Source organism: Hippocampus zosterae, chromosome 16, assembly GCF_025434085.1.
Source record: "Hippocampus zosterae strain Florida chromosome 16, ASM2543408v3, whole genome shotgun sequence".
Lineage (NCBI taxonomy): Eukaryota > Metazoa > Chordata > Actinopteri > Syngnathiformes > Syngnathidae > Hippocampus > Hippocampus zosterae.
This window is the reverse complement of record NC_067466.1, coordinates 17,856,298-17,880,352: the sequence shown is the minus strand read 5'-3', so window position 1 is coordinate 17,880,352 and position 24,055 is coordinate 17,856,298. Positions and strand designations below refer to the sequence as shown.

The following is a 24,055-nucleotide window of genomic DNA, read 5'->3' as shown; positions in this document are numbered from 1 at the left end:
TAAGAGGTGACAATAAAGGTGGTGGTGGCGGCGGTACTCATAACCGCCTAATGTGTACAATTTAGGTTTTTAAATGTTGTGTTCAAGTTAAAATAAAAACATTCCAATGTCTACCATATAGTAACACAAAAAAAAACTTCCGGCGAGAATACAGGGTACTTGGACACACAGAAAGTGTAAATGTATAAAGTTTATTGCTGTTGCCGTCATACAAAGGATCGTACGCCATGTGTCGTGTAGCAAAAAGTACAAAGATGAGACAAAAGGGGACACGCGTGATTGTGCCTCACAGTCCCAAAGTTCAACTGAATCACAAACGTTTGTACAAAAAAATAAAACAAGAAAAAAACTCCTACAAGCAAAAGCGGCTCATTGTTGACAACCGGAGTGTCATTTTGTTCTCGAGTGCAAACAAGCAGTGAAACAGTGGCGCCCGGTGGAAAAGAGGAGACACTGCACGGATGACTTTCAAGTAAACTCGGACCCTTGCTGAGGTCTGGAGGTGGGCGTGGCCCCAGATGACGTGAGTTATTACTGTTAAGATGAGCAATAGAGGGTGAGGCACTCGCGTTAAGTTTGCTCTCAACCGGCAGGGGGATTCAGATAACGTCAAGTGTTACTAAACTCTCTTGCAAGTGTTGCTTAGCTTTTAGCACTGTTGCTTTGATTTTGGTAGCCTTGCCACTTGTTTTGGTTCATTGGATCCAGCAAATCAATGACATTTTGGTGCACTTTTAGATTTTGGCAGGTGTCAAGTTCCTCTTTCTACTTGTTCATGACACTTTCAGACGGCGAGATCCACAAGCTAATGAAGTGAACAAAACAACTTGAAATACATCTTTTAATCACTTCCGTTGCTGTTAGTTTTTATTTCGGCAGGTATCAACTTGATCTCATTCCACTGCCGAAAGAGTTTCTTTTAATTTGAGGAGTGTCATCTTCCTGCTTTCATTCCTTTGGCCTTGGCTCAAGAAGGCTTTCCGCCAGTAACTTTTCACAAACAAAATGACTTCTCCGCCATTGCTTTTATTTGGTTAGCCCGTCTTTCCTGACTTTGGTCGCTGATTTCGAGAAATTACGGATTTGGATATCATGTGACTGGCACAGTGCTGTTACTGCTTTTATTTTGTTAGGTTGTTCCTTCCTGTTGCTGTTGGCTGCGACCAGCAGCTTTTTGTAACAAAGCGCCTTCATTTGGAAATTCTGAGGCTCGTTCAAACGTTACCTTTTAAGTTTGCCACTTCCTGTTTTAAGTTTTATTGCCGCTGGCGTGAAAACACTAATCAGACATACTAAGCGGCTTTTGTGTGAAAAAAATGATTTCAACTGGACGTCTAGTAGCATGTAAGGGTGCGCTAACACCATAGAGCAAGACTGTTGTAAACAACGAGTGCTGAAAGGCAATAAAGTCGGTCCTAACAAACATATCGTATCAAAAGTGAGCATTCGGGTCTCATAAATACAAACATCCTGATCACTCACCGGCGGGAAAAGTGAACGGCACAAAACAAATGTCATAAAAATAGAGAAGTTCAAAGTTTTGTGTGGAAAATTAGACTTTAGGGGCCTAAAAATATGTTCTCTTGTTGCACTAAACACTAGCAGGATTATTGCTGGCAAACTGCGGGTGTGGCTACTCTGGAAGCTTTGAATTTGGATCGCAGCTACCCGGATCATCTTTGTATTGCTAAACCCAACTGAGTTGTTGCTGGCTAAGTATACCATAAAATCCTAAAAAAACAAGTTTTTGCTGTAACTGTGTGGGGAAGTTTGACAATCGGCTTCGATATCAGCCACTTTGGCCATCTTGTACTGCGAAAAAACAATCGATAGGGTTCTTGCTGGGAAACGGTGGATTTGGAGCTATCCTTCAAAATAGGGTTCTTGCCGGAGTATTGGGAATTGTAACTGGCTGAAGGGCTGGGAAACATTATCAAGTCAATTTTCTTGACAGGAATATGTCCTACGCAATCCCACTAGTCGAAACGCGTGATTTTGATTCATATTGTATGAGCAGCAAACGCCACCCATTTTGATCCATCTCAGGGAGGCGGCCATTTTGTTTTGTGCTGCTACTTGGGTGTCGACTGAAAATGACAGCACATCGTCCAAGGGCTCAGGTAACGACCGTCATGGCTCGTCTGTTTTCTGGATTTTGGTAACGTGACACTGGCAAGTTGAGCCCGTGATGTCATTTTTTGTCAACAGCGAGTGGCAGAACAAGGCAAAATGAAGGCCCCATAAGATAAGTGGGAAAAACCGGTTGATTTTTCTGCCTCATTCATATTCGACAAAGAATATTAATCAGAATGCCGTATGTTGACTCATGGGGAGGCGTAGAAAACATTATTGGAAGCAAAAAATATATATAACCATTTAAAATAAATATCAGAAGGGTTCTTGCTCCAACAGCATATTCTGTAGATTCACGGTGAAATTCAAAAATAGGATTCTTGCAGTGAAGTGAAAACGGGGGGGGGGCTCATTGGTGTTCCTCACAGAGGGGAAAAGGTATCATTCGCACACTCTCGTGGACGCACGTGTACCTAATAAACAGGCCGGCGCGTCCATTCGGTCGTGATCAGACGGAGGATGTCAGAAGACGTCGCTGTTGCAGCCAAAGTCGTCCCTCCGCACCCACACGGCGTCACGCTCGGGCCCGCGCTGCGCCGCGCACGCCTTCAACACTCCGCGGATCTCCATGGCGTCCATCTTGGCGTCCAGTTCTGCGGTCTGCGCGGGCGCCCCCGCGCCTCGTCGCGACTTGCAGTACTCGTCGTCGTCGCTCAAAATGTCCGTCTCCTTCACCTTGTCGTCGTCCTCGTACGGTCGCAGGTCGAACTGCTGCTCCAGCCACAGCTCCGAGGGCACCGTCGAGTGCCGGGTTGGCGCCGACGGGGCCGCCGGTTCCATCCCAGCTGGGTCGGAGTTCCGCTGGTGGTTGTTGTTGTTGAAGACCGGGTCCGTGTCCAAGACCAGGTCCGTGTTGATGGTGAAGCGGTTTCGCAGCAACTTCCTGCGAGCTAGAGAGCGTGGTGGAGCCGAAGCTGAATACGGGGAGAGAGAAAGTTTACAGAGATGTTTTATTTTGGTACCTTGGTTGGTTTTATTTTGACGTTGCTACTTCCTGTTTCTGATCCATTGCCAATGGATTAACAGGAGTCAGCATTTTTTTTTTTTTTGGTTTGATGAAATGTATGATTTTTCAACAAAGTGTTGGGATCACCTGCTCGGTTGACGGCGGGCCTCTGCGCCCCCTTGAGGGCGCAGAGCCGCTTGCCCCCAAAGGGGATGTACTGCTGGCTGAGGGGAAGCGATTCGGTCTTGAGCAGCTGCCTCCGCTGCTTCTCCCTGAGGATGGAGTGCACCGCCTTCAGCAGATCCTTCTTGCTCTCCGCAGAACTGAACACAAAAAAGAACGACGGGACGGCGGATGTGCATTAAGGGAGGTGTGTTCAAGACAGCTGGGAAAACCCGAGTACATCCGTTTTAATTCTAGGAATTAAATTCAAGCAATTTCTTGCTGATAACAGAAATAAAAAAAGTAACAAACCTGCAGCACAACTGAAATGTTCTCTCGGGTCGGCCCTCGGATTCCGACCTGGTGTGAACTATTTCACACACGGTCGTGCCTTCAGAGTCTAGACACACACACAAGACAGATATGTACTGTAAACTGCTAACCTAAAAAAAATAAAATAAATCAGTTAAAGTTGTTCGTCTATATTCCCACGAATTGCTTGGCTATTAGCAGGCAAAAAAATTTGGGGTTTGATGATGTAACCTGGCGCCGGCGTACTTGCGAGGGCGCGGACTTGCAGCGAGTGGGTGGCGATCATGTGACGGAAGCGGAAGTGATCGCGCTCGTCGTTCATGGATGCTCGGTGAGAGGCACTCTGAAGGGAGGGGCGGGGGAGGGGGGGGGGGTCCGGGGGGTTGTTTGTAGTAAATTCATATGGTCACGGGAGGGCACTGGAGTTGACTTCATTTGGATATGGAAAACGAACAAAAGCATCCTCACCACTTTCTTCCGGTGCTTGGACGAGTCTTTGTACACAAACACCACAGCGGTTTTGAACACTAAAGAGACAAAAACAATTTTTTTTAATGCCATCATGTCGAGCTAAATCCAATTCCACGGGCCATCAAAGCACAATTCGCTTGGTGTGATGATGTAACAGTTGGAGTCTCTGAATCAAAGCAGAGCATGATGCAAAACAATAAGAGGGCAATGAAGAGGATTTTATGACCTGATAAAAATGTTCGTGCAGAGATCATATCGTGTATAGATACAGAGTTCGGAATTCCGCCAGAAACCCAACAGCGCATTTCTGTAAACGTTCATGTTGGCAGATAATCATTACAAGCCCATTCCTCCCTCCATTTTGTTTTCATTTTCCTCAACTCAACTTCATTGAGAAAGGTGCATCCGAAGTGCGGTACATAAAGTCAACTGCAATAAACAAATGACATTTTTAAATCGCAATGCTTTAGAACTTCAGTTAAATGGTTTCTGAAGAATTTCATTTTCAATTTCAATTTCAATTGACACGACGGATTTCCTTAAATTAGAAATGACAGCAGTTTAATTCAGCTAATTAAAATACAGTTTGGGGAGTGGACCTGGAAGGGCGCCCTGCGGTACTCCACTCTTATCACATTCGACATCATCAATCAAAATGGCAGACGCTTACCAAAGGCGTCCAATTCCGGATCTTTCTTGCTCTTCCCCAACGAGGCCGGAGGGTTGATCCAGACCACGCTGGAGTGCATCAGCAGATCCCCCATGGACAGGTCGCCCACCTCCTTCTGCTCGTTGATAAGCTGATCGAAGACGGCGCCAAACTCCTCGTGCAGCTTCTGCATCTCATTGATGTGACTCGCCACCTTGTTCATCGCCTTCATGGCCACTGATGAAAAGAAAAATTGAAAACTCAAGTCACGCATGACTCCCTTCACCAAGATCTAAACCAGAATGTTAAGACTCTCTGGCGGGGTCGGCGGCGGATCTCCTGTAAGCAAAGTCTAAAACACAGAGCGGACTCATTTTAAACTAGCATGGTATGTCAAGAAGTACGTGAGGAACCTCACCGTCCAGGTGGTAGTGCTCATCGCTGTCGGGGTCGGTGAGGGAGAAGAGCTCCCTGAGGAGCAGTGGGTACTTGAGGACCCTCTGGATGGGCTTGATGAGGTACGACTCCAGCGTGGACGAGTGCTGCTGCTTGGGGTTGCGCTCGGACAGGAACGCCTTGAAGTCCGGGTCCGTTTTCGCTGGACGAGACAAGGCGTTGACGTTCCAAAACGCAGAGAGAGCACTCGGGAGGAGGGGCGGAAAGGGCGCGACTCACCTTTGGCGAGGACCTTCGGGACCTTGGTGTGGCTGGCGCAGAAGGCGCTGTAGATCTTGAAGCGGTCGGCGTAGTAAAGGAACGAGCCGCCCAAGGAGAAGAGCACTTTCTACCAAAAACAAAACCAAAAAAAAATAAAAAATTCCATGACTGTCAACTCATTCACTCCCAAAGACGTTTTTAACCGTCTTTTCAGACTTGGCCTAGAATTGTCTGGTACCGAATGAGTTGAATTGGGTTCAAACCAGGATGCATGACTCTCTTAAACAAGATGTAAACTAGGGTGGATGACTCCCTGAAGCCAAGTCCAACCCCAAATCCATAGACAAGGTCTCAACCAGGGTGCGACCCCTTTAAATGAAGTCTAAACCTGGGTACGGCTCCCTTGGACAAGATCTAAACCATCGCCACCTTGAACTGTTCCACTTTCTCCAGTCGGTCTAGATCGGGCACCAGTCTGATTCCGTCCTCCAGCGTCTTCAGAAACTCCACCTGGAAGTCCACCATCTCGCCCAGGTTGCCGAACAGAATGTCCAGCTGGGACACACCGGGACGAACGTCAGACTCGGATGACGGGGTCCATTGATCCGGCGGTGCTTCAAAAGAAGACCATCTTACCTCATCCTGCGTGAGGAAGCTTTCCTTCTGCAGCGGCGTCAGGTAGCACTCGATGAGGCACCGCAGGTCCTGCGCACAGACGAGGAGAAGAGCTCAGACATGCGCGGGCGAGAGGGAGGGCGGATGGGGGGGACGGGGACGCCACCGACTTTGACGTAAGTCTTCTCCGTGTCCACCAGCTCGCTGATGACTTTGCGCAGCTTGTCGGCGTGCGAGAGCTGACGTTGGGCGCAGGACGGCGGCAGGGGTGACACCGGGCTGGGGGACGGCGACGACGAGGAAGACGAGGAGGACGAAGACGACGACGACATCGGGCACTCGGGGCGGAAGGAGGACGCCTGCTCCGTGTTCTGAGGGGAGGAGAGCATGCGGAATAATGAACTGAATCGTAGCCAAGGATTAAAAAACTCCCTTCGAGCCAATTCGAAGAATGTATGACGGGATGGAAACCAGAGTGCGCGACTCCCTTCAGGTTACAAGTCATTAAAATGATCTCGAGCGACGTGTGTGAGCAGAGACTAGACCCGTTCCAAAGAACCGGATGGCGGCTTCCCCCTTTTTGGTCTAAACTTGCGTATCCAGGCAAGACGCAATTAAGACTGACAAACAAAACTGAAGAGGCGGGAACGGACCCGTCCGAGCGCATTGCACGCCTCGTCTCTGGTTCGCACGCTGCTAAATGACAAAGCGCATTTTCCGCGGTGGCGCTCAAACCCGTGCGGTAGCGCCGCCGCATCTGGACGTGCACACACCAACACACACACACACACACACACACGTTCCTCGACTAAACCACAACCGAACAGACAAACCCAAGTCAAAATCAGCATGTCTAACATTAGCGAACAAGATTTAGAGACAGTGTCCGACTCCCTTAAAAAAAAGGCCAAATGCCGTTTTAAAATTCTCGGGCTTGCGTATCACCTTCAGGAGGTCAGGCGTACAACACCCCATAATAAGAGAACGAGAGTGTATGGCTTCCTTCACTAAACACGTCACACCTGCCCGGGTGTCAGATGGAAGGTGGTGCGGAGATGTCAGCACGACACCGAGACAAGCACTCAAAACAAGCCGCGCCACCCCCCCCCCCGTTAGCGACATGCTGACGCGCGCCCGGCTAACAATTCCGCATCGTAATCAAAACCGAAATGCGCCGTCAGCACAAGCGCGTCTCACCAGGCGTAAAACATCCCGGACTAACTTGGACGCCCACTTGGAGCCCACCCTGGTCTTCCTCTTGGACCTCCTGAAGACAGACATGCCGGGGTGCTCGGATCACGGCTCCAGCATCCGTCCGCAGGGGTGGGGGGGAGCCAAGAAACCCGCGCAAAGTCCAAAAGCCCTCAAGCGCGCACCGGCGATGAGAAAAGTCGTCGCACTGCGAAGCGCAGCAAGCAAGATGAGAAGAAGCGTCTCCGTGAGTTGAGAAACAAGAAGAGGAGGAGGGGGAGGAGGCGGAAGGGAGGGGGGAAAGGAAGGAAGCGCGTCTGCTCACTTGCTTATGTAAGCGCCACTGACGGCAACAACAAAGCCGATCGTGTCCACTTGCGTGCAAAGTTAAATATTCTATTAAAAAAAAAAAAACGGCCATTCCAGACATGCATCAAAAATGACTATTTTGACCTTGTCACCCCACGCAGAGCCCCTCAAAAGTTTCCCCGACGTCCTTTTGACTCATTTTTGCATAACCTTCATGAACACAAAAAAATAAAATAGCAACAACTATCGTGCACGACGTCTGATGAATATCGTCACGTTACGCAATGACAAAGCAGTCCCATCAAAACTCCAACATCGGAAAAAAAAAAAAAAATTCACACCTACATCAAAAATGAAACGTTTTCCCCTGAACCCGCCACTCTGCTTCTCCAGAAACATTCCCGCTGGTCCGTTGAGTCACTTTTTGCGCAAGAAAACTAACTGCAACAACTTTCCTTGCCTTGGAGTTTTTAACTCTCTCTCAGGCTGCGTAATTTCATTCCAAAGTCGACACAACCTGCACAGACCACACCTGGTGCTGAACTTTACACACACACACACACACACACACACACCGTTACGTAATGACTTTTATTCCACCTGACTGATGCACAACCGTGTGCGAGGGTCTCTTGTCACACCGTTTTCGCTACGGGATCACCCGTTAGGAAAACCAACGTTGCGCCAAAATGCTGCAAGTAAAAAGAGGAAGTAAATACATCCTAGACGACGAGTCTGGACGCGAGTGTTACCCGATGCCCCAAGCAGGTCCGACGCATCTTTTCACAGCATGTCAAAAGAGCCTGCGGCTATAGAGCGAGTGCGTTGAGCATGTGTGTGTGTGTGTGTAAGCAACGCGGTGAAGAGGGAGGAGCTGCGAGGCGAGCGCCAACCTGTCGCCGTCGTCACGCCCGCCAGCGAAAAGCGGGATAAACACGGATGAGTTCCGCATAACATGTGCCAGTTCTTGGCTTGACGACTATGAAGTTGTATCAAAACATTTGAGCAGAACAAGTGTGCGCTTGACAAAGCGATTTTTGAAAAAGACACTTTGATCACATTTTAATTGACATATTTTTTTTCCTTCCCAGTGATTCAAAGCTACTTCAAAATACTGCATTTTTTAATTTTTGGTAATATTGGTTGATTTTGAGTGTAGGATGGAAAAAAATATATAATTACAAAGACTATTTGGCGGTTTTCAGGACATAATTCAGGAAACTTTTTTTAATCATGAAATTTTCAGCAATTATTTAGCCCTTTTAAAGTAATTGGAAGAATAACATTTCACATTAAGTCGGACCACGGTGGCTGTGCGATATCGTAACAAAATTTGGAATTTTTGAGCGAATTCATTTCGGATTTTTCTTTTGTTTATGAGTTTGTGGTATTTTTAAGGCAGTTTGAAAGGTGGCTATCGATGATCAAAAGGTGACTTAAGGATAATTAAAGCGATCGTTTTTGAATAACTATTCAGTTTGCAAGGCGGGCACTTTCTGGAAGAATCATTTAAAAGACGAGCAATTGTGCTGCAAAATTCATCGAGGACAGGACGCCCTCTGGTGGACAGAGTGTGACACCACAATCAAGAGGCATGATTGCACACGTGTAATTTTTGCTAAGAGGTGAAAGGTCATCAAGAAACAAGCAATGTCTGTCAATCATGACAAACCCCACCCACTCTGACATTTAAATTGCATTTTTCATTTCAAAAGCCTCCAGGTAAAAAAAAATAAGAAAAAAATCTAGAAATGATAAGCAGACTGACTTTTTCTCCATTGGGAACGAAGACAATCAGCACTATCATCATCTCCATGATTGCTGTTATCCCAAGTGACACCCCCCCCCACCACCCGCATCCCCCATCTAACCGCCTCCTCTCTCCCTCTGGTTATTATCACATTTGTTGCCGCCGGTGACGCTTTTGTCTGAAATAATGAAGTTCGCCGTTTCCCCAGACACTCGTTTGTCTGCGCTAAATGACACAATGAAGCGACGGCAGTGTCGGATAATTAAAAACGGTCCCGCCTTTTGCCGCCGGGTGAGATGAGGTGAGACAAAGCAGGGACGGGAGAGAGAGAAAAATTGTGGGGTGGGGGGCGGGGACATTTGCCAGGATTTTGTGTGTTTGTTGACAGACAGCTTTAGCATGCCAACACAACGTAAAGCGCAACATTTGTGCTTCATCCTCTCTTGTCTAACCTTTCCAAACAAACCTTTCCACGCACGCACACAAAAAACGTCCACGAAGAGCTGTCGCCATGGTGACAGCGGGAACCGAGGTGACAGCAAAGAGGTATGCCGTTATTCTGCGAGCGACAATCATCACAATGCCGACATGCTGATGAGAGGCGACGGCCGCTTGATTACTAAATCATACGCTCGTCTCGCACCTGTCCGTCAAAATTGCGCGCACACGCACAGACAATTGCGACATGTAGTTTAGCTAGCCAGCAATCCCTGCAACCTGAAAATTCATCTTCCCTTCGTGATAGAGTGCCTCGTTGGTCGGTCCTGAGAGCACGCATATTACAGTGACAAAGGCAGAAGCGCCAAGAGAAAGAACTCGACAGTTAGCGTGTGGACCAGGGTTTCACGCAAGTGTCGCCGCCAGGTGTGGTTTTACACATCAGCAGACAAGCTCACATCATTTGCGGGAAAAGGGCTCCAAGCATGTCACCTTCTGCGCGTAGATCTTCTCTTCTGGAGGGTCCTCGGGACTCTGCGGCACCCCATCGCCCAAACTGTCATCCACAGTCAGACCTGAGATGTCATCCAGGATGTCCTCTGTGGAGGACACACAAAAAGGTTGCGCAATGTACTTGTGGCATTATTAAAAAAAAAAAAACGTTCGGGACAATTAAGGTCTTTATTTCCTCCTTCTGATCTAACCGGATACCACCTTTACCGTCTGTCCTGACATGTGAAGGCACCTCATGAATATTCACGAGCTTCCCCGCACGTTAATTATTCCATTCAAAATAAATAAATAAAAATCGGTGTCCTTGTGCGTGAATGAAGAGGGCAGGTACCGAATTAGCATGAGCTGCCACGTCACTTAACAAGAAGCCATCTGGAAGCCACATTCGGAAGGTCAGAAAAATTCAACACGCCACTTATTCATCAATTCAAGGGCATGGATTGAAGACAAAAACATCTCAAAATAGATCGCACAGTTTGGATCTAACCCTAAACCCCCAACAATGGCCTCGGATTTAAACCCCTATACTGAAAGCCTGACTTGAAACCCTAACACTCGGCTGACCCAACCATGAAACCCCGACTCAGGCTTGAAACCGCAATTTAAAACCCTGACGCGCAAAATTGACGATAGCTTATACACGGATGTCATCTTGGAAGCATATTTGTCAACCATGGCTTCCTGACCGTGGCTCTGTGAGAAGATGTCAGTGGCGGCGGGGTCAGCGGCAGAGCGTCGGGGCGGCGGCGGCGGGCATAGTGTGGCGGGGTCCAGGCGGGGTAGGGCGCCCACGCTCAGCGTCAGGGCCGGGCAGGCGAATGCTGCTCGCATGTCGTCCATCTGCAGGGCGGTGGCCGGTTTGCCGTTCAGCAGCAGGATCTCGTCGCCGGCTTGTATACCTTGACGCAGCGGGGAAAAAAAAAAAGTCCATATTAATTATTGCGCAAAATTACCTTTTGTTTCAGATGATGTCACAAGCACCCACAAGCCGTTTTACACGTTAGCTGCATGCTAATGCTAACTCCATTCCTGTCTTGACCGCACCCTGGTTTGAAACCCGTATTGGCACCCTTCACCCGCGCTGGAAACCATAATCCCGACTCCCAAACCCAACTTCAAATCACATGGCCCAAAGTGAAACCCAAACCCTCACATGCCGGCCTAATTGGAACACCTTCCCGTTGATTGAGACCCCGCCCCCAAAGCCTACTTTAAAACAAGTCAGCCCAAAGGAACACACACATCTCATCCAGCCACCTGCTCTCTTAATGGACAGCCAATAGACACAGACGGTTCACCTGTGTGTGCGCGTGCGCTCACACACACACACGTGCACACCCATAGACGTCCGTGCGCACACACACTTTTAATATCCATGTACCCAAATGACACATTTAGCCTCAAGTTGTGACCTATTTGTCGACAATGGGAAATGTCAGCTGTATAGTGGGAGTCTTTATCGGGCTGAAAGAAATAAAGCCGGCAGGGCTGACTGCTCAGCAGCTCCGCTTGTGTGCCTATGTGTGTGTGTGTGTGTGTGTGACTACATTAAGAGCGACGGGTTGGCGTAAAGCCTGCGGTGTTGGCCTGGTTTTCGTGCGTGATCTCTTTCAGTCCCCGCACATTCTCCTCAGTGGATCAATGAAGCATTTTGGCTGACCCACTAACATTGAATATGTGTGTGTGTGTGTGACTCCTGCTGAGTCACACACACGCATGAAGTCAGCTTCATGCTAAGCTAGCTGGTTCCGGTACCTTTAGCGGAGGCGAGTCCGCCCGCTTTGACGTCAGTGATGTGAAGCTGCTGTGTGCCGTCCTCGTCCAGAACACACACTGAGAAACCTGAAGATGACGAAACAACAGAGTCAGTGTAACCCCATCTGGAAATCTATGCATGAAACAATAACCCGGCCTTGAAACCTTACTCTGAAACCCTAAGCTAACGCAAAATGAAAGCCCTATTTTCACATTTCGAAAATCACTCAATTCTTCATTTGTGGAATCGGAATGCTTTGGAAACGCCTGACAACATCCAGTGAGATTAGACTCGTTGCAGCAGCCGAAACGGAGCAATTAGATCCGCTTGAGGCCGAGAGCGCCCCGCAAATGAGCACGTCACAAAAATCAATCAGCCACGGCCCGCCGTCGCCAGTTTCGAGTTTCAAAACACGTCTGCCGCGCGAGCCGAGGCCGGCGTACCGTAGCCCAGCGTGCACGACTCGGCTCGGTCGAACTGGATCACTCTGGTGGCTTTGGTGCAGATCTCGATCTCTTGGTACAGCTGAAAAAAGAACAAGAAAAACAAAAGCGTGTGACGGTCGTCACCCTTGGAAAGAGATTCATGTTTTATTCAACATCCGTGACAAAGCAATTGTGAATCCAGGGTCACGCTCTCTGTGTGTGTGTGTGTGTGTGTGTGTGTGTGTGTGTGCGTGCACGAGTCAAGATGTGAAATGAGAACGAGATAAGCATGAATGTTGATCAAAGACGATGAAGAGCACTCCAGGTTAAGGAGAAAAAAGGCCTTCAACAACTCCAGTGAAGGCCCGCGATGTTGTTTATCTATGAGATGCCAAGCACAACAAACTAATTTGCATAATTTACCACGTACGCTACGCAGGAATTTTAACGAAGGAGACGTCTGTGATCCCTTGAACCGAGATATAAGTGGCTAAACATGTTATAAATGGGAGTGGGATATTTGAGCAAGATGCTAAGAGAGCCAAATAGGACTTGAGAATTTAAATAAAACAGGCTGGATTATCTTAAGAAAATAAAATTAAGAAAATCAAAATCATGACACGTGATGACATTTAATAGACCGATAAGCATCATAAGTATGCGATTTTGATATATCAGCATTTAGACTCATGACCAATCTGGATCTGATCCGGATTCAACTTTTCAGCATCACGTAAAGGTAAAATGGCCGACACCAAACTTTTTTTCAAATTCTATTATTTAAATGGCAGTCGCTAACATAATGGCATCTCAATATCTCACCACATCGTAGATGTCCTCGTCATGTTTGGGCATGTACACGAGTGTGCGCTCGTCCACAGCCACCTTCAAGCGTAGATAGTGACCAGAAGGCTCCAGTTTGTTTTTCTGCAGGATGACGACAACAACAACAACAACAAGCCTTTCAACACTTCCCAAGTCACACACATGAAACCTCAAACGTTTGCATTTCGTTTGATCACCTTGCAGACGGCGCTCAGGACCTCCAGCGTCGTGTCGCCGGGCTGCACCACCGCCAGGATGGGCCGGTCGCCAGGCAGGCACACCCAGGAGGGGGCCAGGCTCTCTGGAGGCCACATATCGTTTTCCAGGGACAGCTGCGGAAGACTTTTCACCGAGCTCTCCCTCTCCTTCTGAAAAGAGGACCAGTGGAACACAAGAGTGACCCAAGTCAGTGCCCGGTGGTGACGAGCATCCGGCGGGTTGATCCGACGGGTTTCTGGCGCGACGCTACAGTGTATATGCAGTCATTTTGGGATATAGTTGTTCATATTCATCTCGTGGAAGAGTCGATGGAAGCTGCTGGTGGTCTCAAGCATCTGGTGGTCTAATTACAAAATCTCATTTGGGATCCCCTCAAGCTCCCAAGTGTGTGTGTGTGTGTGTGTGTGTGTGCATGCACGCGGGAGGCGGCAATCTGGCAGCCCGATCCACATCGACACGGCCTCGCACGTGGTGATCTTTCCTATCGTATCAGGTGACAGCTTCCACTTTCTTATTTTCAGTTTTTTTTTCCACCGTCGCTGACACACATTTGCAACAGAGGAGGGGGGGTGCGCTAAGGGTACCACCCGGGGGCCTTGAACCCACCCACCAACTCAGCTCGGCACCATCTGGCCCATCCGAGATGCTTCCACTGTCGGTGGAATTTGCCAAAAAAAGCCAACAGCTGTGACCGTTTGGAAGAATGCCGCACAGATGTACTGCTGTAGCGTCAGTGTTTCACAATTCTACAGCAAAGCTGCAATTCTATCTTGAGGGGGCCATTTTATGATGGGGGCGGGAAAAAAAAAATCAACTATGATTTTGGTCCAACGGCGACTAGATTTGAATGAACCACATATTCTAGACTGTCGAGGTAACGCGCCTCGTCACGCAGAAAATTAAGCATTTAACGTCAGAGGAAGGAATTGGATGGTTTAAAGTCCTGGTGCAAATTCCTAATTTGAACACTAGAGAGCAGCAGAGTGAATACGGGTGACGCAAAATTGCGAAGAACTTCAGTTTTTTTGGCAAGGCATGTTGGTGAATTTTGCAGACTTGCTGTAAAACACGTCTCGAGCTCCACAAAGTCTTGAAAATGTATCCCCTGCAGCCAGTTTAGGTACATACATGACATTTGGTAGAAGTGGAGTAAAAAAAAAATAAAAATCTCAGGAAACAAATCTTGCCAACGGGTAAGGTGAAGATTTCAGATCGATAAATGCCCCTCAGTGGGATTGTCAGTCAGACAAAGACCGCCCGGTTGATCCCCTCCGAGACTTATCAACTCTGGCTCGCCTCAAGCAAAGGGAAAGAGGAGACAAAAAAGGTGCCAAAGCGGGATGAGGATGTGCTGTTTGACAAGCTGAAAAGATGGCTGGGAATAGGAATAATTGCATTACGTGTGGATCAGAGGGCCAGGGAGTTAGCGAGAGAGAGACTTAATCCGACAGATAGTGTCAAAGACGGAACCTCAGAGGAATGCTCTGGGATGTGAGAAGGGTTCAGTGGTCGGTTCCACATTATAAGCCCTAATGATAATGATAATAAAAAAAAAACAATCACAAAAGGGGATTTGGGCAAAAGGAGGTGGAAAATGGCGGCATGCTGCTGCTTTTGGCCTCGGGGCAGCGGACAAGCTCGTAAACCATTAAACATGCGAAAAGACTCATCAGATGCACCAGTAAATTCGGAAAAAAAGACACACGCGCTTGGCCTAGAGTCACCAGGAAAGGTGTGAGCAAAACCAGGTCTGCGGCTCGTGCTAGAAGCTAACGTAGCAGTCATAAATAAAATCATTTTTGCTGCCACTGAATATCCAAATCAAAGCTTCTTGTTCCCCAAAAAGCAACTTGTTTGTGATGAAACCAACAACAAGTGAATAAAAAGAGGAAGTAGCTGTCAGAATAAAACCGTGAAACATGCTCTCCAAAACCTCAACTTCCTAAGACTGCACTTTAGTGACATGAATTTGCATTTGTGGAAAAAAAAAGTGGAGAAAATATGACACAATCAAGTTAAATCTTACAGATTTGTCGCTCGTGGAGTCTTCGTACGTCGGTTCCGCGGGCGCGTTGGCTGCCTCGTCGCCGTCAACAAACACCTGTTAAGATTCAGAATACACTATGAGCACATTGGACAACAACGTGGCGCTCTTCGGGGTGGATTTGCGCATGTTTGTTAAAGGTCCACCTGGCTGATGGTGGGGTGCTGCGCCCTGGACTTCCTGCGGGAAGCAGTGTCGATCCCCCACAGCGAGGAGAAGCGACTTCGGCGTTTGCTGAAGGTGCGAGAGGGCGTGGCTTGGCCGCGCCGCTTCGTAGCCATCTCGGTGCGCGCAGACACCTGAGATAATGCAAAAAAAAAAAATTTCAGAAATTCACATTTGACAAGTTATCCTTTTATATGAGTTTACACAAAGATAAAACAGTTTGAAAGGGAATAAAATAAATATTTTAAAACGAGACACAATATTGTAAATATAAAAGATATGATGTGCATGCAATTATAAGAAATAGTATATATATAGAATGGAAAAAAAAATTTACATATAAAAAATGAAACCGTATCTAAGTAACTTTGTATAAAACAACCAATCAGATCAATTCTACATATGGAATATCTCGGGGGGTTGGGGGGGGTTGTCGTGGCAACATTAACGCAGAGCATAAAGCATCACGAGGTATTTGAAGGCTACACAATATTGTCTGAAAATAAAATGGATGGGGAGGGGGGGAAGAAATCAATTGTGTGTTGATGATGTCTGACAGTGTGAGACAGTGGGGGGGGGGGGTGAAAGGAAGACGGCAGATATTGAGACAAAGGAAGGCAAGGGAAAAGGATTGAGGGAGAGAGGGAGGAAGAGAGAGAGAGAGAGAGAGAGAGAGAGTGAGTTAAGCCTGTTTGGTGAGAAAGCGCCTCAGGGACATTTTATATTGATCTGCCAATCAACACCATCAAACTCTGGTGTGTGTGCGCTTGTTTTCTTTGTTTCCTGGAAAAAATTGTCCTTTCCCGGAAAACCCGCACCACGTACGGTTAACTGTTAAGGGGAACGAACCATGTGCTGCTTCACCACGCCATTATCGGGTGGCACGTAGCAACATGCTAAATGCTAATCCCCCCCCCCCCCCCCCCGACAACATACATACAAACTGTCATTTTGTGGCGCGTAAGTGGGTACCAGCGCGTGGAAGGAGGACACGGAGAAGATCCCCAGGCGTCCCATGGCCAGCTTGGTGGGCCGCGAGGCGAAGCCCAGCAGGCGCTTGGGGTTGGGGGGCTCGCCTCCCTGCAGGCTGGCCAGGTAGCAGCGGCAGCGGAACAGGTCCACGTGGAAACGCTCCAGATTCTGCTCCCACAAGAAGATCTGAACGGACAAAAAAAAGGCCAAAAGGCTTGAGCGGCGAGAAAAGAACATGGCGCCTGGCTCGACGAGTGAGACGTGGGAGTGATAACCATGAGTAACTAAAGCCGGCCCACCCCCGACTGGAAAATGCATTGCAAGGTGGGGGCTGTGGGAGGTGAAAACGCGCAAAATCAAATCGAGCACAACTTTATCGTCAAATGCGCTGTATGTGCGACGGAAGTAAAAAAAAAAGAAGCCATTTTGAAAAGAAACCTTAACAATAATGAAGACATGCAACACTGCTAATTCCGATTCCCCCTGAACTGCTCGCCAGTCAGTCACAGAGCACATATTGAGACAAACGATAATTCACACCCACACCGTCAATCTCGATCCCTGCGGGGGGGTTTGCTCCCGGGCGCTGCGAGTTTTCACCCCACCTGCTCCAGGATGGTCTTCCTCTTCTTGCCGTCGGTGACGGTGGACAGCTGCATGTCGCCCATCTTCTTCATCTTCTCGTCCATGTCGATCTTCTGCTCGAGCTTGCGGATCTCGGCGCGCAGCAGGCGCACCGTGTCGTCGCGGTGGTGCTGACGGGCCAGGGTGGCGGCGCACGCCGAGTGGATGGCCGTGATCCAGTTCTCCAGCTCCGTCTGGCCCGACGTCTGAGGAGACAAACGTACACCATGAAATTAGGGACTCCGTGACGATAGATCACGTTCATCGTCGCCGTCAATCAACGGAGCGTACGTGCCGTCCATATTTAAGGGGGTGGCGTCTGCGTACCTGGAAGAGGAAGGCGTCTCCGACCGAGTTGCTTAAGCAGAAGACAAAATCCTTCTTGGGGTGTTCGGGCACCGCCTGCACGATGGCGTTCTCCACCCACAACGCGTGTTTGGGAACGCTGGTGTGGTCAATGCCCGAGCGACCATCCGACTCGTACAGGAATAGCGTGCAGCCTGCAACGGGCGCAAAAATCGACAAATCAACTTTTCCCCCTAAATTAACACGATATACGTCAACAGTACATCGTGAAAATAATAATTTCTGTAGGTGTAAAAAGTAGGATTGTAGAGGACTCGTCGGAAATATTTCTGTTTTCATTCTTTTAAGTGTAAATGGTTTCAAACGAAATGGTTTGCTGCCGTCTAGTGGTCGACAGTGGTATTGCACACAATATAAAAGAGTTACACCAAAATAGTGAACTGCATCACCCTTTACCAAAAAAAAAAAAATTAAATACATTGTGGCAATCGCAAATGCACAATATCAGCACATCCTCTGGATAGAGAAGTGATTTATTCATCTGCGCGGAGACGCGGATTTAATGGATTAGACGTGGACACTGGGCGTGAAATGAAACGAGGCCGGTAGAAAATGGAAAACAAACAAGCGGAGGTGCAGCAGAGAGCCTGACTCAAGGTCACACCGAGTACCTTTCAGCGAGACCCAGTAGTGTTTCCACTTGCGTCTGGCGGCCGTCTCCACCTTCTTGCTCTTCTTGTGCACCAGGAAGTTCTTGAGGGCCAGCGCGCCCGCCTTGCGCACCGTGCCGTGGGCGCAGCTCGAACCCGCCACCGACTCCGACGGGTAAGCGCTGCTGAGCGTGCCGCTGCTCTGCTCGTCGCTGATGGCCGAGCACGCCTCCTCCGAGCGGTCCCGGCTTCGGTGCACCTGTGAAGCGGGAGGAATGATCGATTTCTGAGTAGTCTGCAGTCACAGGAACATCAAGATGCTTGGAGATGGTCCTAGATGGTGAAATTATTTTGCCCCTATGGTCAGATTATTTTCACTCCTTTCTACTTTCTATGAGTTTGTTTTTCCAAATAATTTGCGCCAAGATTCAAACGCACCCAGATTTGATTGTCCAGCTCCTTGCGGAAGTTCTCGTAGACACCTCCTGCGCCTGCGCCTGCGCCGCCGCTTCGAGCCTCCACGCCGGCGCTGCTGCTGCCGCTGTCGCTGCCGTTGCGGAAGAAGGTGCTCTCGGCGGCCGAGTACACCGAGAAGGACGCCGACATGGCCTTGCAGCGCCGCGTCAACGGCTCGCCGTCCGCCGCCGCCGCCGCCGCCTCCGTCTCGGCTGCCACGCCGTCAATGCCGCTGTCGCCGTACTCGCTGCCTTCGCTCAGGGCGGCCGAGATGTCCTGTCGGGAGGACGCAGCAGTGCGTGTCATTTATAAAAACGCATCAAAGAAGACGGGACTCATAATCGGAGCGGTGGTTTCTGGATATTTTTCGAGGGTGTGCGTTAGGAACGGTGGGTGAACTTGAAATGCGGATGTTCGGGAAAGGGTGCGACACCCCCAATGAAGATAACCCACACATTTGTGTTTTAGTTTGGAATTCACCACCAATTGGCTGGCAACCAGTTCAGGGTGTCCCCTACCTACTGCCCAATGAAGGCTGGGAGAAGCTCCGGCACTGTCGCCACCCTCGAGTGGCGTATAGAAGCGGGGTTCTTGGTACAAACACAATGTGGCCATTTACGTTATATAATATATATATAATATATATATATATATATAGTCCGTGCGTGTGCTAACGCACAAGTGTGTGTGCGCGAGAGTTTCCGCTGGAAAATTTTCCACGAGAGGTTCAGTTCCTCCTTAGAGTTCGTCTTTTAAGAAACAGAGACTGTTCTTTCTCCTCCATGTTTTGCCGCCTTATGCGTCTATTTATAGCTACTACACAATTTGCCCCTTGACTGACACACACACACACACACACACACACGCACACACAGCTGTGTGAATTTGTGATGAGCACTTAGGGTGCAGCCTGGTTGGGGCTTGAGGCAAGGAAGCTTCTCTTGTGGACTTTTCTCCTCATGTGACACAAACTGTTGTTGCCTTAACAAATCCCCCTGGCGACTTTTTGCAATCAATCAACTTTTTTTTTTTTCCCAAATTGGGAAAATGGCTTCAATGAAAAATTCAACAACAAGTGTGCTTCATGTTCTGCTTGGCGGCGTGTTCAACTCCGGGGGGAGGGGGGGGGGGGGGACAAGGCAAACCAGGCCAGCGTCGACGCTGGCATGAAAAATAAAAACGATTCAAAAGGGCTTTGGATAGGCAAGTTCGATAATAACCAATTTATTACGCAATCAAAAATAACATCAGTGCGAGGTTATATTTAAATCACAACTATTCATTCATTCATTCATCTTCCGAACCGCTTGATCCTCACCTGGGTCGCGGGGGGTGCTGGAGCCTATCCCAGCTGTCTTCGGGCAGTAGGTGGGGGACACCCTGAATCGGTCGCCAGCCAATCGCAGGGCACACAGAGGCAAACAACCAATCGCACTCACACTCACACCTTGGGACAATTTAGAGCGTCCAATCAGCCTGCTATGCATATTTTTGGAATGTGGGAGGAAACCGGAGCACCCGGAGAAAACCCACGCAGGCCCGGGGAGAACATGCAAACTCCACACAGGGAGGCCGGAGCTGGAATCGAACCCGGTACCTATGCACTGTGAAGCCGACGTGCTAACCACTGGACTAACGGGCCGCCCTAAATCACAACTATTGACGATTCAAATCGGCTTTGTTTACCTGAGTGGTTTGCGCACGGCGTCCCTGAAAAACGGGATGCGGCGGTGGCGCCGTCGCCACGCCGAGCCCGGCCGGGCCCTCCGAGAGACAGTGAGAGCGTCGGCAGGGGAGCGTGAAGGCCGCGTACGCGCCGCCACCACCACCGCCACCGCCGCCGCCGTCGTCCTCCTCGCTCGGAGACATCGCCGACCCCGTCGCGGCGTCGTCGCCTCCTCCAACCCGCTCGCCGTCTCTGCGGCGGCCCCCCGGGCCCGCTCTCTGGGGGCTGCACAGGTGGTCCAGGGACGAGGCTCGCGCCGCTGCGCCTGTCACGCATGATGATGATGTCGCACTTTGCAGATGGCTTACGCAAAGAAAGTGACATGAACTAAATGTTGCACCTTTCGGTCCTCTGGGCTGTCGGTTGAACTGCTCCTCCTCTTCCTCCTCTTCCTCCTCCTCCTCCTCTTCCTCGCCTCCGTCCACCATCTCCTCCGTGCTGGTCATGTGTTCCTGACTAAGGTCCGACAGCGAGAACTCCAGGCTGTCGTCCCTCCACATGTCGGCCGACTTGGAGCGCTTCTTCTTGAAGGCGGACGCGTCGTCGTCCGGCGCGGGCGAGGCGGAGGCGTCGTGCTCCTCGGGCCTCAAGGTCATGGCCAGGCGTTGAGTCCAGTGCGGGTTGACGCCGAAATCCGCCAGGCCGCCCGCGTCGTCATCGTCCGGGGCGACGTCGAGCGAGCGCGGGATGCTGGGCGTGCTGGAGGAGCGCGTGGACGCTTCCGAGTTGCGGTGGCGCTCGGGTTGCTTGGCCGATAGGGAGTGGCGAGGGCGGCGGGTCACCGGCCGCTTGGCGGCGGACGACAGGCGCAGGGAGCGCGACGAGGCGTGCTTACGGGACAGGTGGTTGGAGGAGCCGGCGTGGAAGGCGTTCTCGCCGTTGTGGCTCTCCACGTTTCCCATCGTGCAACTGCAGATAGCGACGGGAACGGTGAATAGTGAAAGGTTTGACGGAAACCGCTTCCGCTGGGGAAAACGTTAACCTGTTGTCAAGGTCTGAGCCTCAGCGGCATCTCGGCCTCTCTGTCTTGCAGGCACATTATTCGCGCCCCCCAAGTCACGCTCGTGAGGCGGCGCCGGAAAAAATGGGATTCAAACGGCAGGGCGCACCTCTTGCTGTCCTGTACACACACACACACGCGCATGCATAAAATATAGTTTCAGCCTTGTAATTGTTTCTCCAAATTGTAAACTCGGCAAAGGAAGGCTCAGGCCAGATTTGACCCTACGACCTCTGCAATGTGAGGTAGGCGCCCTAATAGGACATTAATAAGGTGTACAGACATATAAGAAACATTTGTGAAGAAAAAGTTGGGACTATTTATTATTATTTATTATTATTATTATTTTTTTCAATAAATATATTTTTTAAAAATAGGATTATTTGGGGGAAAAAAGTTTTGGGGAATAAGGTATGATAAGATTCGAAGGGGAGGAGGGGGGAAACATTTCTAATTATGAAATTTAAAAAAAAGTAAGATAACCAGAATAACATTGTTTAGTTTTCTTAAATTTGACAGATTTTTAAAATTTGGAAAGTCATAATATATTTTTAAAAATAGGATTACATATTATATATATATATATTCAAAGTACTTTTTTTTTGTAAATTAATGTCGCCATGTGCTAATTTTATTTAACCGTTGATTTTTACATGAGAAGGATTGCATTCAAGGATTAAAGAAAGCAACTCCAACTTTCTTTGAATCCTGCTCCAGACTTTTATTTTTGAAGATTTTACATAAATGCCAACTTGCCAAGATGTATTTTTTAAAGTAAACATCCCTTTAACTACATCTTTATTCTTGTAAACATGATACTTGTTGCTGGTAAACATTTTTAAAAGATACAAATGAGCCCGTAGTTACACTTTTCGTGATCCGATTTGATTGACATTGACCTGAAGAGTGTCTTAAAATACGCCATTTTAAATAGTTCTAATCTTTCAGGTGCTCACCTCCAGGATATTGTGGTTCAAATTGTGTCCAAGTCCTCTTCGGACTACTCTGGATGAACCCAAAACACAAGAAGAGAGGGGGGAAAAAAAAAAACTAAAAAGTGAGGATAATCACAAGACGTACGCACGCAGTACAACGAGTCCCAACGTCAGGCCGCATTTCTTTGAACTCCAACCCGGGAAACTCACCACAAACCACTCGGGCATCTGCGCACACGCCAACGTCAGCCGCTCTTCAATCTTGACAAGAACACCAAATAAAAAAAAGACAAAAGAAAAAAAAAAGTAGATTTAAATGTGTCGATGTACATACACAAACACACGCACACATCCACTCATATGCGGCGAGCGACTGAGCGCACAGAGCAGAATAAAAGGATGAAAGCGACTATGATGCCGCGTGATGCGCATGATATGTAACAAATCAAAGGCCACCACACGGAGAAGCGCCAATTTTGTTGTTCCCATGCAAGCGGCGAAGTGTGACATCACTTCTGTCATTCATTAGAGTGCGCGGCCTTGCGGCGTCACATTAAAGAGGAACGTTTAAAAGGGGGGCCGGGGGAGGGGGGGGGTGAAATTAACGCCGCTCTTTTCCGAGACGAATGGAAAGCCGAAAGTCAACACAGTCGAGTGCAAAATCCAATTTGAACACGCTTGTTATTTAACAGCATAACGCACCGGCAGCTCGATACCATTACGCATTACAAATTAGACGGTATGTGTTCAAAACAATCACATAGCCTTGGCTTCGCTCTGAAGTTTCACTCGGGGGGGGGGGGGGGGGGGGGGGCAATTCGTTTTTCAAAGCGGACGCATCAAACGAAAGCGCATCTTTCAAAACAAAACCAAAAGCATATTTGACATTTTATTTTGATGCAATGGTTATTGTGAGGAGGCCCGATTAGCGGGATAAATGTGCTCCCCCCTGAGCCGTGATTTGTCCCGGTCCGGGGTTAGCTTAATCCTAACAAACAATGTGAAACGGCAAACGAATCGCTTCCACGTGACGGTGTTACAATCAGGCTTTAAGCGACAAATATTTGAACGCGGAGAGCGGCGCAACACATGCAGACAGAAAAAAAAAAAAATAACATGACCAAAAGACATATAGTCTTTATCCTCCGCAATGAACAATTAACATTACAGGTACTGCGGCTTTACTGTTTGGTCTGCAGAATTAAAAAAAAGTGCCATAAAATGTTTCAAACTTTAAATTCCATTTTATTGTGTGACGCAAAGGTGCCATTATGGTTGTTATGAAACAGATTAATCTATTCGTCTCAATGGGTAACCCCCCCGCCCCCCCTTCGCCTCAGCCTTTCAATGCACAGAAATACAAGTCAACAGTATTTCTCGAGCACTTTCAAACAGCCATCGCTGCATACAAAGTGCTGCACATGGAGCGATTTAACATACACAATAAACAGTAAGACGAATCGGTAATAAAAGGCGGTAGGTAGAAAACACCATGCAGTAAAATCAAGAACAAATACACACACAAAACCAGGCAGGGAAAACTCCTTGGCGGAGGTCAGGTAAGTGAGGAAACTACTATGACATGCTGGATCCACGGGTAAACACGAACACTTGAGGCCTTTCTATTTTCACGCTATTCACATCCGCATTCAAAGTACTTTTGTGCAACACAGCAGCAAGGAAAACAAACCCCCCCCCCAAAAAAGGACTTGCTTTCCCTCTCACGGCGTTTCCTGTCTTTTTGTTGACTTTTCTTTTTTACCTGCCCTACAGCGAGGTGTGTGAATGCGTGTGCGAGAGTGTGTG

At 48.6% G+C, this 24,055-nt stretch overlaps 2 protein-coding genes across 3 annotated transcripts in view; one reads left to right on the top strand and one right to left on the bottom strand.

Annotated features, from left to right (window-relative positions):
• rpl23a (ribosomal protein L23a) overlaps positions 1-24,055 on the top strand; it is a 243,530-nt gene that overhangs the window by 203,341 nt on the left and 16,134 nt on the right. The window lies entirely within an intron of this gene.
• tiam1a (TIAM Rac1 associated GEF 1a) lies at positions 1,417-22,410 on the bottom strand. Of its 2 annotated transcripts, none has more exons than XM_052047322.1 (28): positions 22,271-22,410; positions 21,297-21,434; positions 20,655-21,223; positions 20,275-20,579; positions 18,571-18,864; positions 18,154-18,391; positions 17,504-17,676; positions 17,158-17,382; positions 16,553-16,738; positions 15,562-15,714; positions 15,398-15,472; positions 13,350-13,520; positions 13,150-13,254; positions 12,346-12,427; positions 11,902-11,988; positions 10,833-11,045; positions 10,126-10,232; positions 6,116-6,316; positions 5,967-6,035; positions 5,760-5,885; positions 5,349-5,457; positions 5,092-5,271; positions 4,695-4,910; positions 4,022-4,080; positions 3,785-3,896; positions 3,554-3,641; positions 3,227-3,402; positions 1,417-3,047 (listed from the first exon to the last, which is right to left on the bottom strand). In XM_052047322.1, the coding sequence occupies exons 3-28, from the start codon at positions 21,214-21,216 to the stop codon at positions 2,596-2,598; spliced, it is 4,764 nt and encodes a 1,587-aa protein (XP_051903282.1). In that variant the 5' UTR covers positions 21,217-21,223; positions 21,297-21,434; positions 22,271-22,410; the 3' UTR covers positions 1,417-2,595. The 2 variants fall into 2 exon arrangements, with proteins under 2 accessions (XP_051903282.1, XP_051903283.1); XM_052047323.1 differs by having other exon boundaries at positions 3,800-3,896.